The sequence below is a fragment of the Vidua macroura genome, chromosome 3 (genome assembly GCF_024509145.1).
Source record: "Vidua macroura isolate BioBank_ID:100142 chromosome 3, ASM2450914v1, whole genome shotgun sequence".
NCBI classification, from domain to species: Eukaryota; Metazoa; Chordata; class Aves; order Passeriformes; family Viduidae; genus Vidua; species Vidua macroura.
Genome location: NC_071573.1, coordinates 11,798,398 through 11,824,590, shown reverse-complemented (window position 1 = coordinate 11,824,590; position 26,193 = coordinate 11,798,398). Strand labels below are relative to the sequence as shown.

The window sequence follows — 26,193 nt, the reverse complement described above, 5'->3', positions numbered from 1 at the left end:
TTTTCCTGTTAGAAAGAGAAGACCCTGTGAAAAACTCAGTAACTGATCTCAAACCTAAATTTTCAGAATGGAATCAGAAAAATCAGCAAGAATGAAAAGACAAGCATGCCACCAATAACAGCATACTTTATATACATTTCTACAAAATTTTCCCCATCCCTTCCACTTTCAAATTCACAGAATCCCTGTTGTTGAACGTGCCAGAGTTGGCAATTCATAGTCAAAAGTGTGGACTTCAAAAGAAATGCCTTTATGGGATGTAAGGAGAAAAACTGATATTCCAAGACAGATCAAATGTTCTATAAGCCTTACTAAAAAACTGCCAGTAACTAAATGACCTCAAAGATAAGTTGGAGTATCTTCTAATGCAAAGAAAGGCAATAAAGTGCTAATATATTAAATTTAAATGTAAGTACTATGTACTTATTTAATTTGGCAAGAAACAAAAGCAGCATAAAAATGTACAAGAATTATGAGCATCTCTCTAATATCTGCTTTCTGACTGAACCCCTTTGCCCTTCTCAAAATGCCTCTGGCTAAGAAGATCTGTTATTCATAATAAAAGCTCTTCAGGATGAGTATCTTTTGTCAACTCTTTGCTCAGGCTTGGTCTTGGTGAAAACATCAACTTTGACCTGTGTGAAGGATGGAGGGAGTGAACTTTTATAATTATTATTACATTTTTGAGAGGAGTAGCATTCAGGGGCAGAAATGCTATCCTCCTGTGTTTTTAAAGACTTTCTCTTCTTTTCAGTTATAACACTTGAAATCTAAATGTGTCCAAGTGACTAAAGGAGACGTATTTTAGAGAAAGAAGTGTCAGTATCTTTTACAATATCTCCTTTTAATTTTTGGTTGACTTTAATTAAATTCATATAAGAAAAACATTAAAAATACACAATTCGACTTCTTCGTCTCAGAACTTAACATATTCACCATGCCTTTTATTCAATTGAGAATATCAAAAACAATTTGTTGCATAATAATTATTTGAACAGAAAGCCTTTGATATGGAAAGTATTTGAGCATAGCAGGATTATGGGACAGGAATATACATACTACTCGTGAATCTTTACAAGACCTAGCGTTTTGAGTCTGACCAAGTCATTTAAAGCCAAGGTTTAGGAATATAAAAATGCATCTAAAAGTCATCATAAATCATTTTCATAAGACATTTTTAGGGATGGAAAATAATGACGAACAATTATCATCATACCCAAATCCCACTTTTATTCTTTAAAAAAAAAAGAACAAAAATCAAGCTAAACCCAAATATGTTTATGTATTTATTATCCTTGCCAAGAAAAAAGAGTTATACATTTCATTTTCCACAATTCATTGGAAGAACAGAGGTATTGTTCAAAATTTTTTAACAGGACAGCTATAGTACCATTCATTTTTATTCAGACATTTAATGTGATATAACCAAGATTATTGATGATTGAAGAACAGCTTGCCTATCTATTGTCCACACTAAAACCCTGTGAAGTTATTAATTTGTTTTAAAATCTGAACAGAGGAGGAAGATATATTTAAGATTCAAATAACTGGCATGATGGGTTATTAACTGTACAAGTTTATAATGACACCTGGTCTCTGAACAGAACATGAAAACTATAGTTTTCTAGGAATTTTCTGTATAAGGAAAGCAATACAAAATGTAGTACCTATCATGCAATTTTCTTTTCTTGTCACTAGAAACAACACAGTGGAAAAATAGAACTCAAGTGCCTTGGGAAACCCTTAGCTGCTGCTGCCCACACAATACTACTTCAACCATGCAGGAAAATACTCTGTGGGAAAGTGACTTTTCACATTTTTATCAGCAACATTTCTTATTTGCTTTGCTCATCTAAAAGCAACCTCACAATGCACTTGCTTTATTTCTCTGCAAGTGGTGACTCAAGCTCAAACAATTCTGTCCCTAATTCTGCTCTCATCCCTTCAAGTAGCAGTATTTTCATGACACAAATGCAGAACAACCCAGTTCTTCTATCACCCATTTTCTCAAAGTATAGACAAAGAAATGAAGGCTGTAGGGCACTGTGTGTCCTTATAATTGATCTTTGCCTGGAATGTTACCTTGTAGTGGAATCAAAAGCCCTATAGACAGCCAATCCTAAAAAATGCCTAACTAATAAGTCACAGGTACTGCAATGCCTGTGGCATGCAAAAATACAGTAGGATAGTTTGAGTAAATAACTTTTCAATCAGAACAGCCATGCTTTCAATATAAAATAATATGAAAGCTTTACACATTCCTTTCTCTGAAAGAACGTAAACTCTCCCACTTCCCTTCTCCTTTTTTCATCCATACATCTGTCCAATGCAATCTATGATCAACACTAACTTTTGGGCTGAACCAAGATTGCAGGTGTCAGGATGATTAAATTACCTAGCCCAGACTCCAGAGCCCAACCCAAATTGTTCTGTTGAATTTGCTCACCAGCATGTATGAGACACATTCCTTTGAAAAAATTCCTTTTAATTACTTGAGCCACAGAAAAAGTCTCAGTTGCAGAGTCGCTTCTTAGAATGTATTACAACCATCATATCCTGAACACTAGTGCTGATTCCTAGGACTAAAACTTTCCCATCAGACTCTTTTGAAGTAGAATCCAACTGTCTAAATTTGTTAACAAGTGTTTCCTGTAGAGAATAAACCCTTTACTTTGAGCTTAATTTCCTCTGGCCATCAGATTTGAATTTTTATGTGAATAAAAGCCATGGAAAGAGCTCAAGGAGAGAAGAAACTAAGAATACTACATGATAGCAGATCCTCGGGCTGTGCTTCTTATGGCACAAAAAGTTGCTTGCAATTACAGGTTTGAATGATTTGTTTATCTTCCAACCATGTTAGCAAGCACTTAGGGTAAAGACAGTGATCAAAGCTTCAAAATAACTACAAAAAAAAAAAAAATCTAAGAAGTACAAGAAACAGGACTCCTATACTTGAGCTATAAATATTGTACAAGCGACATTTGATTGTAAGGTCTCTCAAAGAAGCTTCAGAAGCACACAGAATTAATATATCACAATGCCTAAGTAAACTACATAATTTCTTTAATTGACTATTACTTTTTCTTGAGTCTTCTATATGACAGGAGTAATTCCAGGAGTCTAGTCTGTTAATACTGATGGTTTTTCTGCAACATATGCAGTAGATTTTCATCTATCTGATCCTGTCACAACTGAAAAATTTAAGTTTTATCCATGCCTTGATATTAAAGGAACTGGACAGGTTTGAAGCTTCAAAAAAAAGGTATTTTTTTTACCCAATAGGCATTTAAAAAATGACTGTTATTTTTGGGTTCAGGTTTCCAGCCTTTAACTAATATCACCTATGTCCTAGAGCCTCACATCCATCCATTAAACATATAGATGATCTACAAGTCTCTAACACAGCTGAAAGACAGTACTAAGACACCTTTCATTTAGCACTATGGCTGCCTCAGGGGGAGCATCAGTATTTATGTGATGACACGGGGCAGACAGAATTAGGCTGTAATACTACAGGAGGGGCTCTTTGCTTCATCTCTGTGTCTTCAGCTTTGAAAAATTGGACAGTTTGTTCTGTCATGTTCCCAAAGCCTGCCATAGATCAGGATATGAATGGGAACAAACCAGCCATGACTGCCCAGTTTCAATGGAAACATTGAGAGGAGGAGAGGGAGGAAATGGCAGAAATATTATTCTCTCCCTCTGTACAAGGTATATTTGCCTTCTCAGAAAATTCAAAAATGTTTGGCACGTCCTGCATGTTCTTTGAATAGATAGTGGGGATTTTTTTAGTTCTATTTGCCACCCAGAATTTTGTGGCTTTTCTTCTGATGCATGTTCTTCATCATGACAATACATTGTTAGCACAATTACAGCTATACTGTCCTTAAGTCTTAACTGAGTTCTACTAAATTATTTGGTTTAATGCTCCTAATGTTCTCCATTCTGCAAAAATGCTAAGGAGAAGGTCTTGTGTCCTACCAACAGAGGTAATGTCTAACACATATAGAACAAGACACATTAAACTATAATATTTGAGGAAAAGCTGCAAAGTTTTTCCAATAGTTTTTTTCAAGTTTGTTCAATTGCCAGGGTTGATGGGGTTGTGAATAATTTTAGTAAATTTAGAATTTTTTCTTTTCCCCTGGTTTCCTAGTTTAAATATTTTCTGCTGCATGGACTAAGACAGATGGAATATTTGTGCAGTAGCACACAAACTGAGACTTTCTTAAAACAAAAAGCAACCAAAATACTCTGTACAATAGCCAAAATATATGACATACAGAAAAAGGAGCAATTATGCCAAATGTAATCGCATGAATACACTTATGCTAATAGTTGACTCATATTGCCATCTTCCAAGAAGGGGAGAGGACTATGCATATGTTTAGCTAATTTTATTCATTTCAGCTAAGTAAAACCTGTATATAACCCTACACAAGGAACAACTATTTCTTCCATTTCTGTGCAAAGATAAAAAGAGGTTTTATTGGCAAGTATTTTAGTCAGTATTTTAAATAGCAAAATTTGAGCTATAATATCTAGCATAAACACCTCACAAACTTAATAAATACAAATATATGTCCAGTATTTTACATAACTCACACACTAAAAAACCCAAATGTACACAGTCTTGCTTCAGAGTTGAATAAATCCCTACCTAATAAAATGGCACTATAGCCTAAACTCTTGAAAAGCTTTCCCCAGAGGTTCTTACAGGCTACTAGAAGCTCTTGGAAGTTACAGAGGGCTGCAGGAAATGTAGTGGGTAGAAGGGACAAACAAAAAGTCCACAAAAAAAGTCCCACCAAAATCCACTCTTCTCTTTGGCTAATCTTGTACTGCAATATCTCTAAAGTCTCTGCAGCAAACTTACAGTTTTCTGGCATTTAATTTTATGCTGTCATCACCCTTTTTTCAAATATATTTTCTACACACAATATATACTGATGAGCTAGATGCAATATATATGCAAGATGAGCTAGAAAGCGTAAGTCACAGTGGGAAATTAATTAGCTCCTGTATAATCTTGTTGGAAAAAAAATAAATCTATGTTTGCATACTTTTACCTATAGTTTATAGCATAAGAAATCTGAAAGATGCAGTAAATAAGTTAAACAAGCATTTAACACAAAAGCCATATTTCATGTACATACCAGTACAGAAGAAGCCAGCATTTCTCGGTAGATGACAACACAGTGTCATATTTAAAAAGGTATTTTGCACTATTAAAGCCAGAAAGATTCTTCTGGACATTCTTCCTTTAAGATAATTTAATGCATAGATATATTATCTAGTGTAGATGGCTGTTTGCATACCTTTAGTATAATGCTGATGAAGTCTTGATAGACTGTTTTTACTAATGTGACTTAATTTACTTTTTCTAACAAACTATTATCTTTTTACATTGTCTTCACTGCAAAAAGACAAGTACAGAAAAAAACCGCATGTTTTTTTCCTAAATTAAAAAAATCCAGAAGAGAATAAGGCTACATCTACATTAGCAAACAGCTTGTTGTTAAAGATTATCCAAGGGCATTTTAGAGTGATTGAACACTTTTTAGATGGTGCCAAGCAGCACATTGCCCAGGCAGAGCGAAGGAGCAGGCACACCCAGGCAGGTCTGTGGCTTCCATCCCTGTTTTAGGAATTGAGAAAATTTACTATGTAAAAGTAAGCTATGGCCTTCAGGCTTGAGGAATTTTCCCAGCAATATTTGACCTTGCAGACCTCCGAGGAACACTAAATGGGGCATGGTTTTGCATATTTCTCTACTTCTGGAAACACATTATCTTCCTAACTGCTGCTAATTCCCAGTCCAATTTCCTTTAGTCTTCTGACCAGCCAGGCAACTGATGGCAGGAGCCTTTTACCCTTCTCTATTGCAAAACAGTTTCTGCTCCACAATTCTTTTAAATAGATTTCTACCTGCAGAAATAGCATGTAAATACATTCTTAGTCAAAAGAATTAACTTTAATAGAAATTCATGCTCTCACTCTGAAAGAAGTGATTTAGTTTGAAAATGTGACTAAAAATCAGTTTACACAATAGCAGAATCTTTAAAAGAGCATAAACAGCTATTGAATGATTTCCCCAAACAACATACATTAAGTTCTGCATTTGACATTTTGAAAATTATTTTTATTGTATGATCTGTCTTACAAACTAAAACAGTCAAATTTTAAAGTTGAAAATTACCTCAAAAATCTATTTAAGAAAACAAAAAAAAAAAAAGAACCCCCAGAACTTTTAAATGTGTTTATTACTAAACATTTTTACTTCAATTTTATGTAAGGAAAATGGATAATTTGAAAGATACAAATGAATGACCAAAATCATTGTCTTGTAATGGGATACCAGAAAAATAAAAAAAGGACACATTACCAAAGACACTAAACAAAAACAATTGTCTACATGCATTGTCTTACTCACAGAATTTCAAACACACCATGTTGAGTCCCCAAGGCTGTGAATACATGGGTTTCAAGCTGACCCTGACTTACAGGTGTGTGGTGGCACAGCCACACACAGAAATACTGATCTGTTTCACTCCACTTCCTGGGCAGGATGTAGAGCTTGCAGAGGTAGCTGAGCCAACAGCACAAATTTGGTCTCACAATGTTGTGTTCGTGCAAACATAACAAGTCTATTATAACATTTATGACATGTCTTTTTTCAGACTCCAAAATTCTCTCATAGATGGCATAAGCAATTAATCAGCCAGCATCCACCAAACACTGCCCTCTGCTTACCTCTGCCTTCACAGTTTCTTTACTGCTATTTGTTCTGTACAGACATGATCTCATTTAATAGCAGCAAGCTCACAACTTGGAAACAAACTTTCCATCATGCAGCCTACATATTCATGAATATGTAGTAGAGAGGTAGGAAGACCTTGGACAAGTACATCACGTAAAATAATCCCTTTGGGGCAATTAGTAGTCAAAATGAGAATTACATTTGTCTGTAAAACACACACTTCATTCTAATATTCAGGCCTGCAAATTATAAAAAATGTATCCTTTAAATTTCAGGCGGAAATTATAGCTGGATATCAGGTGTGGTTTTGCCTTGTCTGCTTCACATGTTTACAGTTTTAACTACTCATTTAACCACTACCACGCTATGATCCAGCCCTGAGGAAATAAACCTCACCACTTAAACAGGCTCTACCATAGAAAAGATGGTCCAGCCCATATAACGATAAGTAGTCTGCCCAATCACTTTTTTTCCAATCCATAATAGGTTCTGCCTCAGCAACACCTTGGAAAACACACACATTTATACAGAAAGTAGAAAACCTGTATTTAGCTCTTTCCTGAGCACACAGAGCTCTTTACTCGGTTCCAAGCAGGGTAGGCATGCAACTGCATTGCTACAGACAAAAATACCTAGCTCATGTGCTCAAGATTTTATCCAGCCTGACACACAAAATGCTTAATTAGTGCTGAACTCGGAGACTGGAACACAGGGCAGTACAGCCCAGGCACAATGCACTCAAGATTACCACCTGCAAAAGAAGCTAAGCCCAAAAGAAGATTCCCTGTGTGCTGCTCCCATTGGTGATTCTGGAATTTCAGATAAAAGGCACAGAAGCCACAACTGCTCTCAGTTGTGGCTTCTTACAAGCCAGTAGTGATGGTGGTAACAGTGATTTTGCAGTAACTTAACAGTTAAAGCACCTTTTTCTCCATGGACCATATGAAACAAGCAGCAAATGTTTCACTTCTATCAAAAGACCACCCTCAATAGAAATTAATTCCAAAGAAGCAGATACTCCCTCCAAACTAAACTGGTTCAGATCCCTGCATGGACTGTTTTCAATAACAAGATGTGAGCTGTGGCTTTACCTTGTTGAGAGCTGGGAGACCAGTAATATTGAGTGCGATTTTTTCCAATGGGTGTTTCCCTTGCTCTTGAAGAACATAAGCAGAGAGACCAGAAATTCATGGACAATAGGATACCACAGATATAACACACCAATGTTTAACATGAAACTGAAAGAGAGTTCCAGCTGTGTAGTTCTCATCCATCTATAAATCTGAACCTGAGGCTGTAACTGAGATTCCCTACAGGCACCCTAAAACATCATGGTCCAAAACTGGGCAGGCAGCAAGTCCATCCTAGTGCTACAAAAAACAATCTAACCTTCTCTAGATGCATGAAAAATAAGCAAAACACTAATACAGAACAATAAATCTTGTTGCTACAGTATGCCATTTCCTAGGTAACCCACACTGTTCATTCTGATCTTCCCCCAACACAGGAACTTTCTCAAAACCAAGTTGAGAAACAGGCTTTCAAGGTGCCTCTGCTCATGGCAGGTAGTTGGAAATAGACAATCTTTAAGATCCCTTCCAACCCAAACCATTCTATAAGTCATTCAGAGCACATTCCAAGATGCTAGTTAAAATATTCAAAATTAACGCAGTATCTGATGTATACAACATTTTTATAATCTCTAAAATTAAAAAAAAAAATTAACAGAAGAAATAATGTTACTTTAAATACAGCTGTAAATATTATGTTAACGTATGTGATTTATTTGATTTTAAGAGCTTTCAACCTTGCAATTTTCACCACTTTAACTTGTGGATGCTTTTTTGGCACTTTGGTGGTTGGTTAGGGTTTTTTTTGGGGGGGGGGGGGGTGGAGGGGAGAGGCTAATATGGATCAAATGTTTTCCATCATGGCTCTTCTCTTGTTCACATACTTTGCAGTATATCTATTCCTATATATTTTTCAAGGAGTACGTATGACTTTTCAGTTACTAAGAAAACAAAATACTTTAAATCAAAGTTTAAATAAACTGTACAAATGTATTAGGTCAGGTTTCTCTGAGCTAAAAAAAAAAAAGTTAAAAGATTCTCACAGAATACAAATGCTCCAGCAAAACCTGTAAATTACAAGAATTAAGTTATCACAACAAATCCTTATTGACAGGTTAGTGATCCTGCAAGCAATGCACTACTGCCTACCAGTATTTAAGAATAAACTTCCAGAAATCAATTTGTTAGTGGGTGCAACCTCTAACACACATAAAAGTCATAGCAGCTTTAATAGGTATCTCCATAGCAAATTTCATTACATTTCCCCATTTACAAACTCAAATTCATGTGGGGCAAATATTTTTGTTTGTAAAAATAAGATATACACAATTACAGCTCCTCCTAATGGCACTGTAACAGTGCTGTTTGGTGAAAAGTTACTTAGTAATTAGTCCATAAGCACCAGAAATATCCATTTCTTCTGTGCAGCAGATGACTATAAAACTCACTGATGCCATTTGAAGAATTCTGTGCCATTTCTGATGTTGCAATGGTGGGGTAGCAGGAGAGTGAAGCAGGTTTATGCATCATATGAAAGAAACATACTTTTCACTAGAACATTCTTTCCCTCATTTCCTGGCAGCAGTTTAACCATCTGTAGCTTCTAAGAACAATTCATAAACACATTTAGTTTGCCCACATACATATAAGTGCCACAGTGGAAATACTCAGAGATTTCATTTTGGAATGCCCCAAACATTTACCAAAGTCCCAAAGAGCTGCCATGATGTACAGTACAGCTGAACAGCAGATGTAGATACCATGAAACACAGTATTTTTTGAAACACACAAATATTTGAAAGCAGACTGTTGCAATCCTTACTGTCAAAAACTGCGGATAACACATTCTTAAAAAGTTCTTGGGTTTTTTAACTGCATGTTTCTAACCATTCATTGTGCTAAAGCAAGGGAAATACTTCACTTCTGAGCATCCTTCCAGCAAACAGGCCAAAATACTGAGTATTTCTAATGACAATTGCAAGACCTTCACTAAAGGATTTTTTTGTATTGAACCAATCAATTTTTTAAACATTCAGATTGATGTCCCAAATGGGGCAGGTGCTTAAAACATAGAGCATTGTTAACCTCAGCAGAGTCTTTGTATATTTAAAGCTGGGTATATATTTTAAGTATCTTTATGGGTTAGGCCATTAAAGCAGAAGATACAATCCAGAAAACATTTGTTATTACAACTTAAGCCTTCTATGCTAAAAATAACATAAGTTTTTCTTATACTTGACTTCTCTGAGCTAGAAATACATATTGTAAACTGAATACAACCCCTTAAACCTTGCCCCAGGTAGCTATACTACAAGATTTCAGGCATTTCTGACAGCAGCTACTTGATAATTACCCATCACATTAGCATGAACCATGGGAGACAGAGCCCATAATATGCTGCAGCAGTTCCAATACGAATTACCTTGCAGCCTCTGGTGAGAGAAGCTCACAGGTAATGCCATTGACTGCATTATCTCACACCACCACATCCTATAAACAGTGCATGCCTATTTTAAATTCATTTCTGATTTGTAAAAAATCAGCTAATTTCATAAGGTGCATGCACAGAAGCAGACAACACAGATTTTAATTTACAAACTGGTCCTAAATCAGTTACGGGCACAATTTTTTAGAAATAGACCAAAAATATAGTTAGACTAAATGTAGGCAATTGTTAATCAAAATCTAATGCCTTCACATTTTAGAATCCCAGACCAGAACATTAAGCATGAAAACTATAGGTGGGAAACAGATTTAATGCCAAGGTAAATTTTACGGCAGCTTTTAGATCTAACGGGATGTCTCACATAGTGTGTCAGCCTGCAAATTGACACAGTTATTAAACAATCAGTAACAGTACTTGCCACATGTGAATGAAGAAATTGTGGTCTTGCATTGTAAATGCTGCCTGACATTTGAGTAGAGACTCCTCTGTAACCATACTGTACCCTAACAAAATCACCTTCATCTGATTAGATTGCTGATAGATGATTGCAGGAACATGTTGCATGCTTGAATGGAAATCCAAGGCTTCAATCATCAGCAATGAATTTGCAACAGCTGCAGACAGTAACATACTGTTTAAATGTCATGTGCAGTGAGCAACAAAAGATTCAGTCAAAGTGTTACTGAAATCCATTGAATTACAAAAAACTATCCCTGAACATGTTAGACACATTGACAGAGTACATGCAAAAATATGTATCAAACAATCTTTCTTTGAAAGGAAATGTGGGTCTGATTTGTGAAACGAGCAACAGAGCAAATACAATGGGTTTGGATCTGACTCTACTGGGTCTTCTTGAGTTTCTTTGGTTTTTATATAATTCTGTTTTGTTCATAGTTTTCAATTACTGCTTCCCAATTTGTTCAGATCCCCAAATACCTGCACGTTCCCTACAACTTGAATAGACAAAATTCATGAAAGGTATAATAGCCACCAAATAATATGTAAAAACGACTTGGTCAACATTCAACAGAAAGAGAGTATCTGTAACACTGCTCTCACTACTAGGCTAAAGACCATATAATGGCAGCAACACATGCCAGTGAGAGTCTCTCACACCACCCTCCCATGGCAGCAGAATGCAAAGTACTGAATTTGGATTCTACTTGCCTATTGTGTTTGTGCTAGGTGAAACTAAGATTTAGGATGGATGGATGTAAATTGAAAAAAAATTACATGGATTATGAGAAATATTGGTCATATTTATCCTTTCTATTTCAATCTGATGATAACCATCTTCCATAAGAGAACTCTTGGTTACATGCATTTCACCTCATGAAATCATAGAGCAGTTCATTCAAGATGAACTAAGATCTTGTCTTTAGTAGGAAGTTAACAGTAGATGTGTCTAGAATATGTGCTAAAAAAATAAAAACTTGAAAATAGTATTTTATAAAAACCTGTTCTTAATCTCCAACAATTTGTTGTTCAGAGACTTCATAAACCAGGAGTCTTTTCACATTTAATAGTTCTCAATGGATTTTTCTTCCATTAGTTTGTCACTTTTTGAACACATAGCAACTTCCACACTATATCATGGTAGAGCACTGAATTTTTAATCATGTAATGGGTAAAGAGGAATCTCCCTGAGGTTGATTTGAACATTACAATAACAGGAAAAGTATACTGCATCAGGCTGAAATAGGAAGTTATAATAATACAATATTAAGTTTTTATGACAGTCAACACATCAGTACAGAATAAGTTCCTTGCTGCAGTGCATCATCAGCATGTTTTTCAGACATTTCTAGAAATAAAATACCTTTAAAACATTAAAGGTGAATTTACATTCAGTTTTGGTTTGCAAATACAAAATCTACCTTTCAGCACAGTCGAAGGAATTATTACAAGAATGATCCAGGATTTGGTCAGATGAACACAAAGCTGTGCTCTGCTCACTTTCTCTAACATTGGACCCTTGATACTGACAGTCTCAAGGAGGATATAGAAATGATAATTTATAAAAATTAACTTCTTTTTCAGTGAAACCAGGGTCATAGAAAAAATTGAAGAAAAGCTGTTGGCTTGTTAGTACACAGTTATCAGTCTTTCCAGTGGTCTTACTGATTCCTACTACAGGACAAATTTTCAACTCATCTGAAACTGCCTCTCATAAAATGATGAAGCCTCTACACTATCTGAAGAATTGTTCAAGAGCTCTATCATTGATGAAAATGCCAAGTTCTGTTCAAAACAACTGCTTATTTTTAAAAGGCTGTTGTGAAGGGCAATGAGAACCTAGCAGCTGAGCACAATCACATAAATTGCTCATATAAGGTAGAATAATTCACTGAAAGCATGCTTAATGTTCATGTTTTCAAGCAAAGGTCTTCTGGAGTTGGACTACAGATGCAAAAATAAAACAAACAACAAAGATAATGGTGGTGGTGGTGTTTTTCTCTATTTGACAGTGTTAACAACTGAAAAATGACATCCAAAAGAGCATAGGATTTGTTTGAAAAATGCATTATAATCTCCAACAATTTTTGTTCCATCTTTTACAAAGTGATGGCATTTTCACACATGCAAATAAAAATGGTGGTATCAATACAGGAAAGATGAGCTAAATTTCCTGAGACCATTCAGCACAGAGCAAAAATAACTGAGTTACTTTGGGTTTGCCAGAATGTGTATGAAAATTGCAGCTCAGAAAAACTATTAGCAATATTTAATTACTGGTGAGATGTGAAAACTGACAGTTTTCTAAAAACAGTTCCAAAGAACTGGCTTGTCTCAGTTTTAAGACTTCTATGGGAAAAAAAAATCTAAAATTAATAAATATAATCAACTGATCTAAATCATACCTGTTATGAGTGCTAATAATGAGTTTTGATACAGACACAGTCTGTGGCCCATAAAAACCAGTCAATATACTGTAGAAATATTGTGTTTACACTGATGAGGAGTGAATAAGTATTCACTATTTTTTTTTTAAAAAAAAGGACAGATCTTAGTTATAAAAGCTTTAACTTCTATTTCAAGATAAATAATTTAGCTTTCTGTCCCTGTATAGAATTAATTCTATTTTATAATTCAGTTTTTCACCTATCATTGATTTTTTCTGAACTGAGAACTAGAATAATAGAATTTCTTTATAAAGGAAAAATTGATCTACTCCAGAATGAGGTTACTTTGAGAATAAATGTAAAGAAAAAGATCTAATTATGGTTTCCTAAAGAAGAATCTGAGAAGAAATGTAGAGTTGACATAATTTGGAGCTAGAATGGAAAGAGCCTCAAAACATATTAAAAAATAATGCTTTGTTTAAAATATTTAAATACCATGGTATTACCATGTTTAAATACCATGGTACATCACCTGCTGTGTGTCTTTCTTCACAATCACAATCAAGCATTTGAAGTAAATATTTTCAATCTCTATTTGCTCTAAAGTATATCAATTTAAAGACCTAACCAGAATCAGCAAAATACAATCACAGCACTTTCACAGGTTATTCCAAAGTCCCAAGGTGTTGTTTTCAGTACTATTCATCTCTTCCTTACTCCTGAGAAAATGCACTGATGGCTAAAAAAACCTACCCACATTCAGAGAGGGTTTAAAATACAGAGCTTTACAGGAACACAACCACATCATGTCATAATTTAGGACAACTATATAAGAGGTAATCTAGGCAATTATCAGCATGGAAAACTGACACCAGCCCTTCATACAATACATAGCTAATATAGGGCTTGATTAATAAAAGAGGGATCAGTAATTAATGCCAATCAATGAGGATTTATGGTAACTCGACTCTATCAAACTAACTTGACACTTTTATGAGATTACAAACTTAGCAGAACATCATAATAGCGATGTGGGAATTTACCCAGATTTATGTGCAGCATTTGATATGGCACTGACATTTTGATTAAGAAACTAGAACACTATGAGACCAATGTTAGAGACATTTAACTGATAAGTTTCAAAATGTAATTTCCCACAGCGAATCATCCAATGTCTGTTCTTCAAGGTGACTTGCAGTGATCATCTCCTGGCCCAATGCTATTCAAAAACATTTCTTAATGATCTGAAGGCATAAAGTAATTACTCATAAATATTACAGATGGCCCAAAATTTGAGGGAGTGGGAACAATGAAACCTAAAACCAGCTCATCTGAGATCAAAAATATGATATGGCATTTTAAAACAGCCAGAAATCAAGTCATACCCTTAGAAGTAAGGGCCATTCTGCCTAGTGAGGAAGCAACTTGAAAAAACTGAGATTTTTGGTAGATCATCAGCCAAACTGGAAACCTCAGGATGACATTATAGTTAAATTAGTCTAATTAAGCAGCTGGATATCAACATATGTAAGCAGAGTGTATCACTCTTGTGGTTTGCACCGGTGGCATCAATACTACTGTGCCATGTTATTATTTAATTTGGTGAATGGATAGGTTTGTGAAGAGAAACAGCTTTAAAAATAAATAAATAAATAAATCTCTGAAATTGTTTGCTTGCCCTCCTTGTATCACAAAATATAAAAGAAAACAAACTACAACAATGGGTCTGGTCTGCTTATTACTTAACTTGCATTAATGCTTTATTCCTTCTACTTGCCACAGTACTGGGCATAAAATAATAAAACAGTTTTTAAATAGTAAAAGCAATGGTCAGAGAATCTGGTAAATATGAAAGATTCTCAAAATTGTCTTGTATGGTACTTGAATAAATCTCATCTTAAGAGAGCGTCTCTCATGTATGGAAAACTATGAGGACTCAATGGCTATTTTTGTCTTCACTGGTAATACTCCAGGCACCCCACCCAAATCACAGAAGGCAAAGGTAAGGATTGGGAGAGTGAAGAACTACCCACTGTATATCAGGTTTGAGACCATCTAAGGAACCTGAAGTTGCACAAGTCCATAGGACCTGATAAGATGTATCCTTGGGTCCTCAGGTGAATGAAGTTTCTAAGCCATTATTCATCTTATTTGAGAAGTCATGGTAGTCCAGTGAAGCTCTCACTGACTGGACAAGGGTAAATACAATCCCCATTTTTAAAAAGAGGAAACAGAACTCCAGGCCAATCAGTCACACCTCTGCCCCCAGCAGGGTTAGGGAGTGGATCTTCCTGGAAACTGTACTAAGGCACATGGAAAATAAGGTGATTGATGGCAGTCAACATGCCTTCACTAAGGGAAAATTGTGCCTAACAAATTTGGAGGCCTTCTGTGAAGAGGCCACAGTGGTGGTGGGTGAGGGAGGAGTAACTGATGTCAGCTACATGGACCTGTGCACACACAATATCCGTGTCTCTTAACTAGAGAGGCATGGATTTGATGGATGGACACTCAGTGGATAAGGAATTGGCTGGATGGTTGCACTCAGAGTTGTGTTTGATGTCTCAATGCCCAAGTGGAGACCGGTGATGAGTGGCTTTCCTCAGGAACTGGCATTGGGATTGGCTCTGTTTAACATTTTTACTGGCAACATGGACAGTGGGATTGAGCATACCTTTAGCAAGCTTGCTGGTGACACCAAATTGTGTGATGCTGTTGACAGGCTGGAAGAAAGGGATGCCATCAAGAGGGGACAGGTCAGGCTTGAGAAGGGGGCCCATGCACACCTCATTAAGTTCAACAAGGTCAGGTGCAAGATCCTACATTTGCAATTCCAAGTACAAGCACAGGCTGGGAGGAGAATGGATTGAGAACAGCCCTGGTGAGAAGGACTTGGTGGATGAGAAGATAACTCGGCAGCGTGTGCTCACAGACCAGAAAGCCACCTCTATCCTGGGCTGCACCCAAAGCAGCATGGCCAGTATGTCAAAGAAGATTGTCCCCCTGTACTCTGCCCTCGTGACATCCCACTTGGAGTGCTGCATCCAGTTCTAGGGACCCCAGAACAGGAAGGGCGTGGACCTGTTGGAGCAGATCCAGTACAAACTCAGTAAGATCAACACCTGGAGCGCCTGTCCAATGAAGACAAGCTAAGAAATTGGGAGTTGTTCAGCCTGGAGAAGAGAAGGCACTGGGGTGGCATTAGAGCAGCCTTCCAGCTCCTGATGGGGGCCTACAAGAAGACTGAAAAGGGAGTTTTTACAAGGGAATGTAGTGACAGAACACTTAAACTGAAAGAGTAGTTTTCATTTAGAAATTAGAAATTCTTTGCTGTGAGGGTGGTGAGGCACTGGCACAGGTTGCCCAGAGAATCTGTGGATACCCCATCCTTGGAATTGTTCAAAGCCAGGCTGGATGAGTCTTTGAGCAACCTGGTCCAGTGGAAGGTGCCCCTGCCCACAGTGAGGGGGTTGGAATGAGATGAACAGTGCTGTCCAACCGAGGCCATACTTGAATTCTATGAAGACTGCATAAAGAAGCTGTCATAATGGCTGAGGGAACTGAGCTGGTTTTGGCCTGAAGAAAAGGCTCGGGACAACTGTATTCTCTCTACAATTCCCTGAAAGTGTGCTGAAGCCAGGTAGGGGTCAGCCTCTTCACCCAGGCAACTGGTGACAGGACAAGAGGACATAGCCTCACACTGTATCAGGGGCAGCTCAGGCTGGACATTGGGAATAAGAATCCTTGTACCAATTTAATATTTCTAAAGTAAGACTACCTGGTATTTTAATTAGCATTCCTACTCCATCATACTCACTGTAATTTTTTTTTTTTTAATAGCATATATTATCTGGACCACTCTCTTCTGCATAAAGTAAACTAACACAGACAGCACTGAAATAAATTAAAAATGCAAAGTCAAGAGGCTTTTTGGTATTAAGAAAGATTCCAGAATTTTAAAAATTACTCATAGTAATATTATGACTTTTAAAATATAATTGCTCCAGGGATGGACAGACATAGTACCTTAAACAATAATCATTGTTTCAAAATGAACAAAAAGAACAAAAAAAAAAATAATATAGCAATGTATTAGACCTTTCCTATAATGATGATAGTCATTTACTATATTCATATTTTGGCAACATCATTAAATTTACTACTTTGCTCGTGATACTTTAACTGCTACAGGATTTATTTCTGTTCTCAACTGAAACAGAGGTCTGAGCTAATCAAAGCAAAATGAGATGAAAAATGAAACATATTTCATCTGAACAGTGATGTTTGAAAAGAATAGCTTTAGACACTTGAAAGAAAAAAAAAATGATTTGGTAAGCTGTGCATTTAAAGCATACAAGCTGAACAGTGTTCCCTTGATTTATTAGTCCAAACTATTTCAGAGGAGCCCAGGTTCCCTGTGGAACAGACTACGAAAGGAACACATAATATTGCTGTCTTTAGTGCCAAACCTAATGACAATAAACAAGCAGGGAAGGAAAAATATGAGAAATGTTCAAAAATCTCAATATAGTAAAAATAAAATTGCAATATTCAAAATCACACAAGAAGAATGGCAATAATAATAAGAAAATCTACATAATTTAAAAAACCAAACATGCTTCCTATGGCAAACTCTTTGCTTTCAAGCAGACCCTACAACAGTGAGACTATCGTATAGTGGAATTGAAGTATTTAAAATAACATATCATGGCCAATACTAAACATTAAAAAAAAAAAAGTGACCAAACTTGGAATATAAATCTTTGCCTTAGGCAAGAGAGATTACTCTAGAGTTTGACAAGAAGGGTGTACTGATATTTAAGAAAATTTAGTACTTAGAGATGCTTCCAAAAGTTCACAGAAGTCCTGGTCCTTCTTTTAGAAATGGTTTGTTGAATCCTAGCATGTTTCAGTAACAGGAGCAGAGATAAAAATGCTATTCAGTTATGATGACAGCTGATACAGTCTTCATCAGAAACAAAGAATTCAAGGTAACAGTAGTGAGATATATCAAACTGGAAGAGAAGTCCATTTATATTTCTATTACAGTGATTTTCATTTTTCCTTATTCCCAATAGCTTAAACCATATCTGACCCATAAATTCTCTTTAACCCTTTCATTCTTTCTGAGATTTTCAAGTCTACAGCAACCCTTTTTGCACATCAAATGAGAATCCCAAGAACACATATAGAACATTAATACTTTTTCCACAGGTTTCTAAAGTTCAAAAAGGTTTGCCCTATATTTTGCCCTTGGGACATGGAAATGTCTTTCAGAAACTGATGCATATTCACTGGAATGAGGAACTAACGTGGAGCTGATTCCTATGAAATCACCACTCCAGTGGTTTATGGTAGTTTTACAGTTCTGTCTCACCCTGAAAAGACACATTATTTCTGTGGCTCTTGATTACTTTTAAAAAGCATGAGCCTACATGAGAAAGCAAATATAATAGCATTTTTATATACAGAAGTAGCAAAAGTCCTTGATCAAAAATTCATTTCAATGGATGATAAACAGAAAATATTCTGTATGTATTTCAGAGAACTGTAAAAGTCTAACAAGAACACTCCTTCAGTAATAATTCATTTGAATAAGGAAAGGCTAAATAAAGAGTTTAGTATAACATGTATTCTGGTCACAAAATAAGCATGAATACAAAAACTATATCAGAAATGCCCTCAGGACCTGTTTTAGTGGTGGGCTTGGCAGTGTTAGGTTAACACTTGGACTTAATTATCTTAAAGGATTTTTCCAACATAGATGATTCTGTGGTTCTAAGCAGTAACAAAATAATGCTCATATAAGAAGAGCATCTGGAAATTCATAGAACCACACTTGTTTCCAAGCACACCTGCACAGCTACATACAGTGTTTCTGGCTGAAAGTGTTTTGAGACAGACACCAAAAGTACAAGGTTGTCTTTCATTTAATGAATTGTCCTAATTTGTGAAACAGTTTGAAAGTTGGATTTAAATCTGCATTTAAAACAGCTATAGTTGACTCTTACATTTTCAAATTAATATAATTAAAGTTTGTTATAAAAGTGACTTTTCTACAATTGCAGCAAGATAAGTATTCAGAGGAGCTTCATCTTTTTGAAGCTGTAGAAGTTCAGAGTGATTCTGATAGACTGTAATTAATGTGAAAAAAACCCCACAGTGACCTCTGCTTGGGAGCATGTTGGAACACATATCGAATCACAGTGCACGTAAGATAAAGATAATCATTATATCTTCTACAAATCAGTAGAAATTTTATTTAACTGAATTGAAAATTGATTTTCATTGTTTTCTCATATAGTCAATTATTTTATTTACATTTTTGCAACCAAAAGAATTAAAGTCTGTCATTCTGTCAAGAGATCAATTTCATACCAAAATACATACAAACTAGTATTCTGGGGCAAAACGCGTTGCCTTGTGGATTTTATGTTGCAAATTGGTCCTTACAAAAATTGAAAATTGACAAAAAATCCATAAAATCCATTTTTAACTGAAACATGTCTTGGTAGAGAAATAATGGAGGATTTTTTTTTTTTCCCCTTAAACAGCAGTATTTGCAATTTGTTGATAACTTACAACCAATAGCCTTAAAGCTTCTTCATTGCACATCACAGTAAAGTACATACACTGTGGAGCTATTTGAGAGACATAACTCCAAAAACTTTGTCATAACAATGCAAGAATGAATAGTTAATGATAAAACGTGACTTAATTTTCCAAAGATTGTAACAGGCAAAAAAAGCCTAGAGGTTTTAACCCATGATTTAGTTAAGGTTATGTTTATTCTGTTCCAAACAGTTAGACTGCTTTACCAGAGCAGGAAAGAATGGCAAGTCCTTGGAAACACATCTGTACAATCTCCATTATTTCCCACTTGGAGCAAGACACAGAACAAAAAACATAGTGATTTATGCCTTTGAACTGGAAGATTTCCCAGAAAGTAAAGATGTGTTTTCATAGTGATTGAGACCAAAGAAAAACAAACCATCCCAAAACACAAGGTCTTTCAGCAACTAGAGGATCTCAACAAGCCATCAATGCATGGTTACCTACCTACTGAATAGTTAGGTAAAAAAAGAAGTTAAATGTATTTAAGTGCTTGGTTTTTCTTGACTATATTGATATTGCTGGACATTCTGGTTGAAAAATCATAAAAATTAGGAGTGTTCTTGAACCTCAGTCTGGTTCCATTCTAACACTACTGGATAGAATGGTTTGTAGCTGATAAAGGGAAAATGTGTCAGTTTGGAAATAAAAAGCACATTTCTGCAGTAACAGCCTCAGGCCAGTAGTTCAGGTTGTCTCAAGCTGCATTAGCTACATGTCTGTCTAATATAGAGTGTCTTCTGAAATTTGTTCAGTGATGCCTTACTGAAAGATAATACTGAAACTTGGCTCTGCTAAGTATGCAACTTGCCAGAGGAACTGACAGCAACTGGAGTCATGAGGCTTAGTTGACTGGGTATTAGTTGTTTGCCACAGTATCAGATTTAGCTTTATGGTCAATGGGTTTTCTTCACTCTCCACAAAGATGGCATTTTGTTTAATTTTCTGCTTTTAAAAAAATAAGAACTGATTCAATGAGGGAATGGGTTGTAGCTCAGGAGGCAGGGTTGCCAAAAGTGCCATTATTTCAGTACCTTTTTCACAAATACACTGGATAACAAAAGCTGTAAGTTGGCAGCTGCAAGTCAGTCAGGTATATTCTGCCAATAAGTGACAAAACCGCGAATTGTACTGCCCAGAGAATAGCATTTGAATTTCTAACACCTGCCACTTTCAAGGTCGTGGTCTTTGTGGGTCCCTTCCAGCCCAGGACATTCTGTGATTCCTGGGTGTCTCAGCCACTGCTATAAGGTGCACACCAAGAAGCAGAAGCCCAAAGGCTGCCAGATCTCAGTTTCTGTTGGCTGCACATGTACTCAGCCACAAATCCCATGCTATTAAAACAATCATTTGGTATCTAAAGTTAGATAAAAATATTTTCTGGCACCATCTGTGGCCAAGCAGGAGACACCTATGGAACTGTATGGACACACCACTTCACAACTGTCTTGCTAGGGAGGACAAAGAGAAGGTTACACCAGAGCAGGTGAGCAACTCTGGAAAAAGCCATTTGTGTAGCTCCAATCTGCAAATCATTGATGAATAGAATATTTTCATATGTAGGAAATTCGAGTAAAATCTCTGTCCTGTAAAAACACTCAAATTAAGCTTTTTACTGAAAAGGAATTACCTCTAAGTCTGTAGTATTAGATGCTATAAATATCTAATACATGTGAAGATATAAGTATACATAAATAATGTTTTGAAACATCTTTATTAAGAATTTGAGAAACCTATGCTCCTTTTTACTCAGTCTTTTCATTGACATCACTTCAAGAAACAAAGGAAGCAACAGCAACAAGAAGTAGGAGAAAAACTGCAAAGTGATCATCATTAAGAGCTTACTCCTGTGGACAAAGCCCAACAGGCAAGTTCTGATGTGCAATATGACATGGAAATTTGAAGCTTTCAAGGCAAAGGTATGCATAACAATTATAAAATAAACACTGACAGAAACATTTAAGTATTACATTCCACATTTAACCTCTCCATATTTGAAAATCTAAGAGTTATACTTCAGTGCAAAAGATGAAATAAAATTATTTCCTCCTTCATTCCAAATAGCATCTGACCAAAGTTCCTCCCTTTTGCAAGACATCAGAGGTTTGTTATCCAATGCTGACCAGCTCTTTTGAAGTGTACCATACCTGTGTCTTCACATTCATTACTGAAATTCTGACATGGCTAGAATTGTTACAAAGAATTATTCTTATGAGTGCCACAGTACTTGGAGAAACATGACAAAATCTTACCGCTACATTTCCATTGCACCCTTGGGACTGGCAAACGCCTCCTATTCTGTTGGGAATTAGCACGTCCTCCCAGCAAGATGGGCCCTTCAAAATAAAACCAAAGCATGCAAAGATTATAATTTACTTCATAAATAAACATATAAAACTTGGTTTTGTTGCTGCTTTTCCTACTCTTGTTTCATTTAGATTTTAGCTAGACAGTTAAATCATGATTACACAGAGAGATCATTCAGGTTATATAACAATATTCACCAGTAAAGCCTGCTCACAAACAGGACGTGTGGTCCCTCCACCTTAAGGTCAGTGCCGTGAACAGGCATCGATAGTAGGTTACATTTTCTCAGCTAAAGACAGGTACTGAGTTAATCATAATTAAAAAGCCACAAAGACTCATTGTCTGGTTCAACACTGTTTACACATGGGCCTGCAGCTGACTAAGGGGAAAAGGGAAAAAAGATTACAGTTGGAAGTAGAATATACAATTAGAAAAATTGTGAATAGATTTCTTGGCTCTAGATAAAGTCTTTACTTAACTGTAATACAACATAATGAAAATGTTAAGTGAGAATTGTTCTTAGATTTCTAGATATTCACATTAACTTCAATATTTATCAGTCATTATTAAAGGAACTTAAAAATCCCCTAACCCCCCACAACAAAACAATATAAAAGCCCAGAAAAAAACCTGACAAAAAATCCTTACCAAACTTTACAATGACTTTTTGAATATACACAGTTCATTTATGAGTATATTACCAAGCAGAAAAAAATAAGGATTTCAAGTCATCAATATTTCACAACTGCAAAATATTGTGATTAACAGGATGACCTATCAAAGAAGAAATTTTTTATATATAGCATATATAGGAACATTTATAAAATATTTTACATCACAAAACATTGACACTCGTATACTTTTTTAATATTAATTTCACACCAATTAATATTTAATTTACAGACAATAAAATTAATCTGAGCAACAGATAAGTTTACAGGTATCCACATATATAGTAGAAATAAACAACTAAGGTATCAAAAATGAGAACATTTGGTACTTGGATTACTCAGTGTTTGGGATAGAATCAGTGCCCAGGCAATAGCAGAAAATCTTTACCCTGAGGAGAAATTATGGCAGTCAAGACATTAACCACATTAGTGAAATTAGTGCCTACTTAAAGCACAGTTGAATTACAAAGTAATCCAGTGTCACATCTAGATCCATCCCCTTTCAATTCTTTATCAGGCACTTCTTCAGCATTGTGTGGGCACAGCTGAAATGATTTTAGAATTCTCTTAGTAGTGTGAGCTTAGTGATAAAATGTTGATCCAGCCTATCTGGAAAGCTGAGTAAAAGAACTTGCTCTTCATTGAGCTCCACTCTCTAGTGTCATCCAGCTTAAGTGCTGGCTTTTGAGATAGGTAAAAAAAAGAGCTTTGACACAGGTAAGCTGAAATGCAGGCAGACACAGGGGTGACAAATCATAGTTTTGAGTCCTTGGGTGAACACAGCTGCAGTGGAGTAGTGTAAAGTAATGATACTTGATACTGGAAGATCTCCCAGAAAGATACTGATACTGATCAGTATCTTGATAGTAATCTTGATACTGGTGGGGGGAAAGGGGAAACCACCTTGAATTAATGATTTAAAACATTTGAAAAATAAAGTTTGCCATCAATTATTCCAGTGAATTTTTACCTCTCATGAAGTTTTAGCATACCAGAAACTTTGCAGGAAGAGCAGTAAGGTCACCTTGAGATGCTGCACGAAGAGTTACCTCCTTTTAATTGCTTTCAACTTTTAATTGCTTTTGATGCCCTACCCCCCCCCCCCCCCCCCATTTATTTATTTTTCCCCACATCACCAAAGATTGCACGGATCTCTAGCATTCCTTCCACAGCAGTTTACTTTTCAGGAAAGAAAGTCATCTACCTTCCCATTCCTCATATAGGTGCTGTTCCTTATATTTTACTTTTTACCTTTTACTAGCTCTTCCAACTCCATCATTTTGGAATATAAAGAACATTACACAGTACACATGACTTACGTGTTGGACCAGTGAATAGGAAGATGATGTCTACAAATTTGTTCAAGTCCTCCTATATACTTATTAAAATGTAATTTACTTTGCTGATGTTTACTAAGCACCAAGGCAGCATTTTGGTGGAGTTATCTATCAGAGCTCCTAGATCTCATTGCTACATATAACATATCTCAAAATCCATTTCATATATATAAAATCTGGAGCCTTTTTTTCCCAGTGCACAACCCTTAATAGTGACATATGTTAAATTTCAACTGCCATTTCAACAGCAGTTGTAATATGCATCCTAAGGTCCACAGAGAGGCTTCTAGCAGGTACTTTCTAGGTTCTCCCATACTGAGCCCATCTGTTTGCTTCCAAGGATGAACCATTTATATACCTCACTCTCCAAGTCTATGGCAATCACCTAATGGACCTTCTACTCCTGTAATAGTTTAAATGGGCTCAGCAACAGTTTTTTTCTGCATACAGGTAAGAAACTTCAGTGGTTTTGTCCACCAAATTGTATTTTTATATTTAAAGTGCTGCAATTGTGGGTTTTTTTTTTGCTTTCTAGTAGTTTAGTTATCACTGTTAAAGACCAGATCTTCATTAGTAACATTATAAACCAGGTCCCCCTTCTCTTGGCAGTTCTTTGATCAAGCTTTCCACAACATAACCTGATAGCATCCAGAAGTTTACTCTTGGGATCATGATTTGACATGATACTTATATAACTTACATTAAAGCAATTTAAATACCCAATTATGACAGCTTTTCCTACACTTTCAAGCTTTTGCTTTTCCCCAGAATGTTAGGCTTGCTATCATTATCTAGCCACACAATTGTTATAGGGAGTAATATTTTTTGCCTCTTTTGAGGCCTGGAATTTTAATCCATAAAGATGACGTCTAACTCACTGACTTGATAAAGACAACCAAGATTAACAAGTTAATATTTGATTAACAGCTATCCCTCTTCCTTCATACTCATATTTATTTACACACATTTATTAAAACATTTATTTTTCTAAATTAGAGGAATTCTATAGTTTTGTATTTTTTTAAGCTTTGGCTAATCCTTTAACGATTTCCATTTGGGAGGAGGATACTAAAAAAAAAAAAAAAAGAGAAATATGAGAAATAAGAAGTGTGTTTTATAAAACTAGAAACGTATTTACTCAAACCCCAAGAAAAGCCTATTTTTTAAATCTGGTACTGGTAACATGGGACAATGATTTTTCATGTTTCTTCATCCTTGTGTGATTAATAGGAAACTCCCAAAGTTAATGATGCTACACCAGCATATACACAAAAATAGTCACACCAAGATAATTTAAATGAGTGTGTAGAAGCAGTTCCACAGGTATGCTATCATCTCTGGTACTAATTATCTTGATTTTATAAGAAGAAAATATTTCAAACTAAACTTCTTAGAGGAATTGATGTTTTACTTCACTGAAGTTATTTCAGGTGAAAACTTCCCAAGTATTCATTAGTTTGAGGTCTGGGTATATAGTCACGAAAAGGTAAGAAGGCATATTAATTCTCAAGCTAGGAAAAAACCCCAAAACATCCACAGGATCATTTATAAGGTTGAGGTTCTAGAGAAAAGCATTTTTAAAAGAAACCAAAAAGGGATGAATTAATGCAATGTTGACTACCATTAGAATGAACTACTAAGTAGCACTATATCGGGTCCAAATATGCTTACTATGAGAATATTTTATTAATTAACAGTAACAATAATAGGAATTTTGCATTCACTTTTAAGTTCTTATTTCCAAGGGAAAGCTAATGTGCTACATGGCTTGATATGAACTTACAGTGCTCTCCCTCTCTGCAATCATTTCCTCACGACGTTTCTCAAGCACACGAGGCTACTTTGCACACAAAGCAGCTCACTGTTTGAAATAAAAATGTCATCTTTCACTAAAGGCATGTTAGAGCATATACACAGGGAACTAGGAGCACAGTTCCACATTATCACCAACTAGCAACTGTTCACTCACACTGTAGCTAAGAACTTCCTACTTTTTCCTTCATAAAAACCCCCACAATATTCATCACTTCTTTATCTCTTATGATGTACATAAAACCTGTAAAAAAGTCAGATGCATTTAACTCTTTTGGTAATGTTAACCAGACCCAGCTTTAAGTCAACAGTGGCTTCTTTTTTTTTTTTCT

At 35.8% G+C, this 26,193-nt stretch overlaps 1 protein-coding gene across 1 annotated transcript in view; it reads right to left on the bottom strand.

Annotated features, from left to right (window-relative positions):
* PRKN (parkin RBR E3 ubiquitin protein ligase) overlaps window positions 1-26,193 on the bottom strand; it is a 673,918-nt gene that overhangs the window by 353,541 nt on the left and 294,184 nt on the right. Inside the window, exon 5 of the mRNA XM_053972975.1 lies at window positions 21,987-22,070. Within this exon, the coding sequence (XP_053828950.1) occupies window positions 21,987-22,070 (84 nt within the window). The remainder of the gene's footprint in view (window positions 1-21,986; window positions 22,071-26,193) is intronic.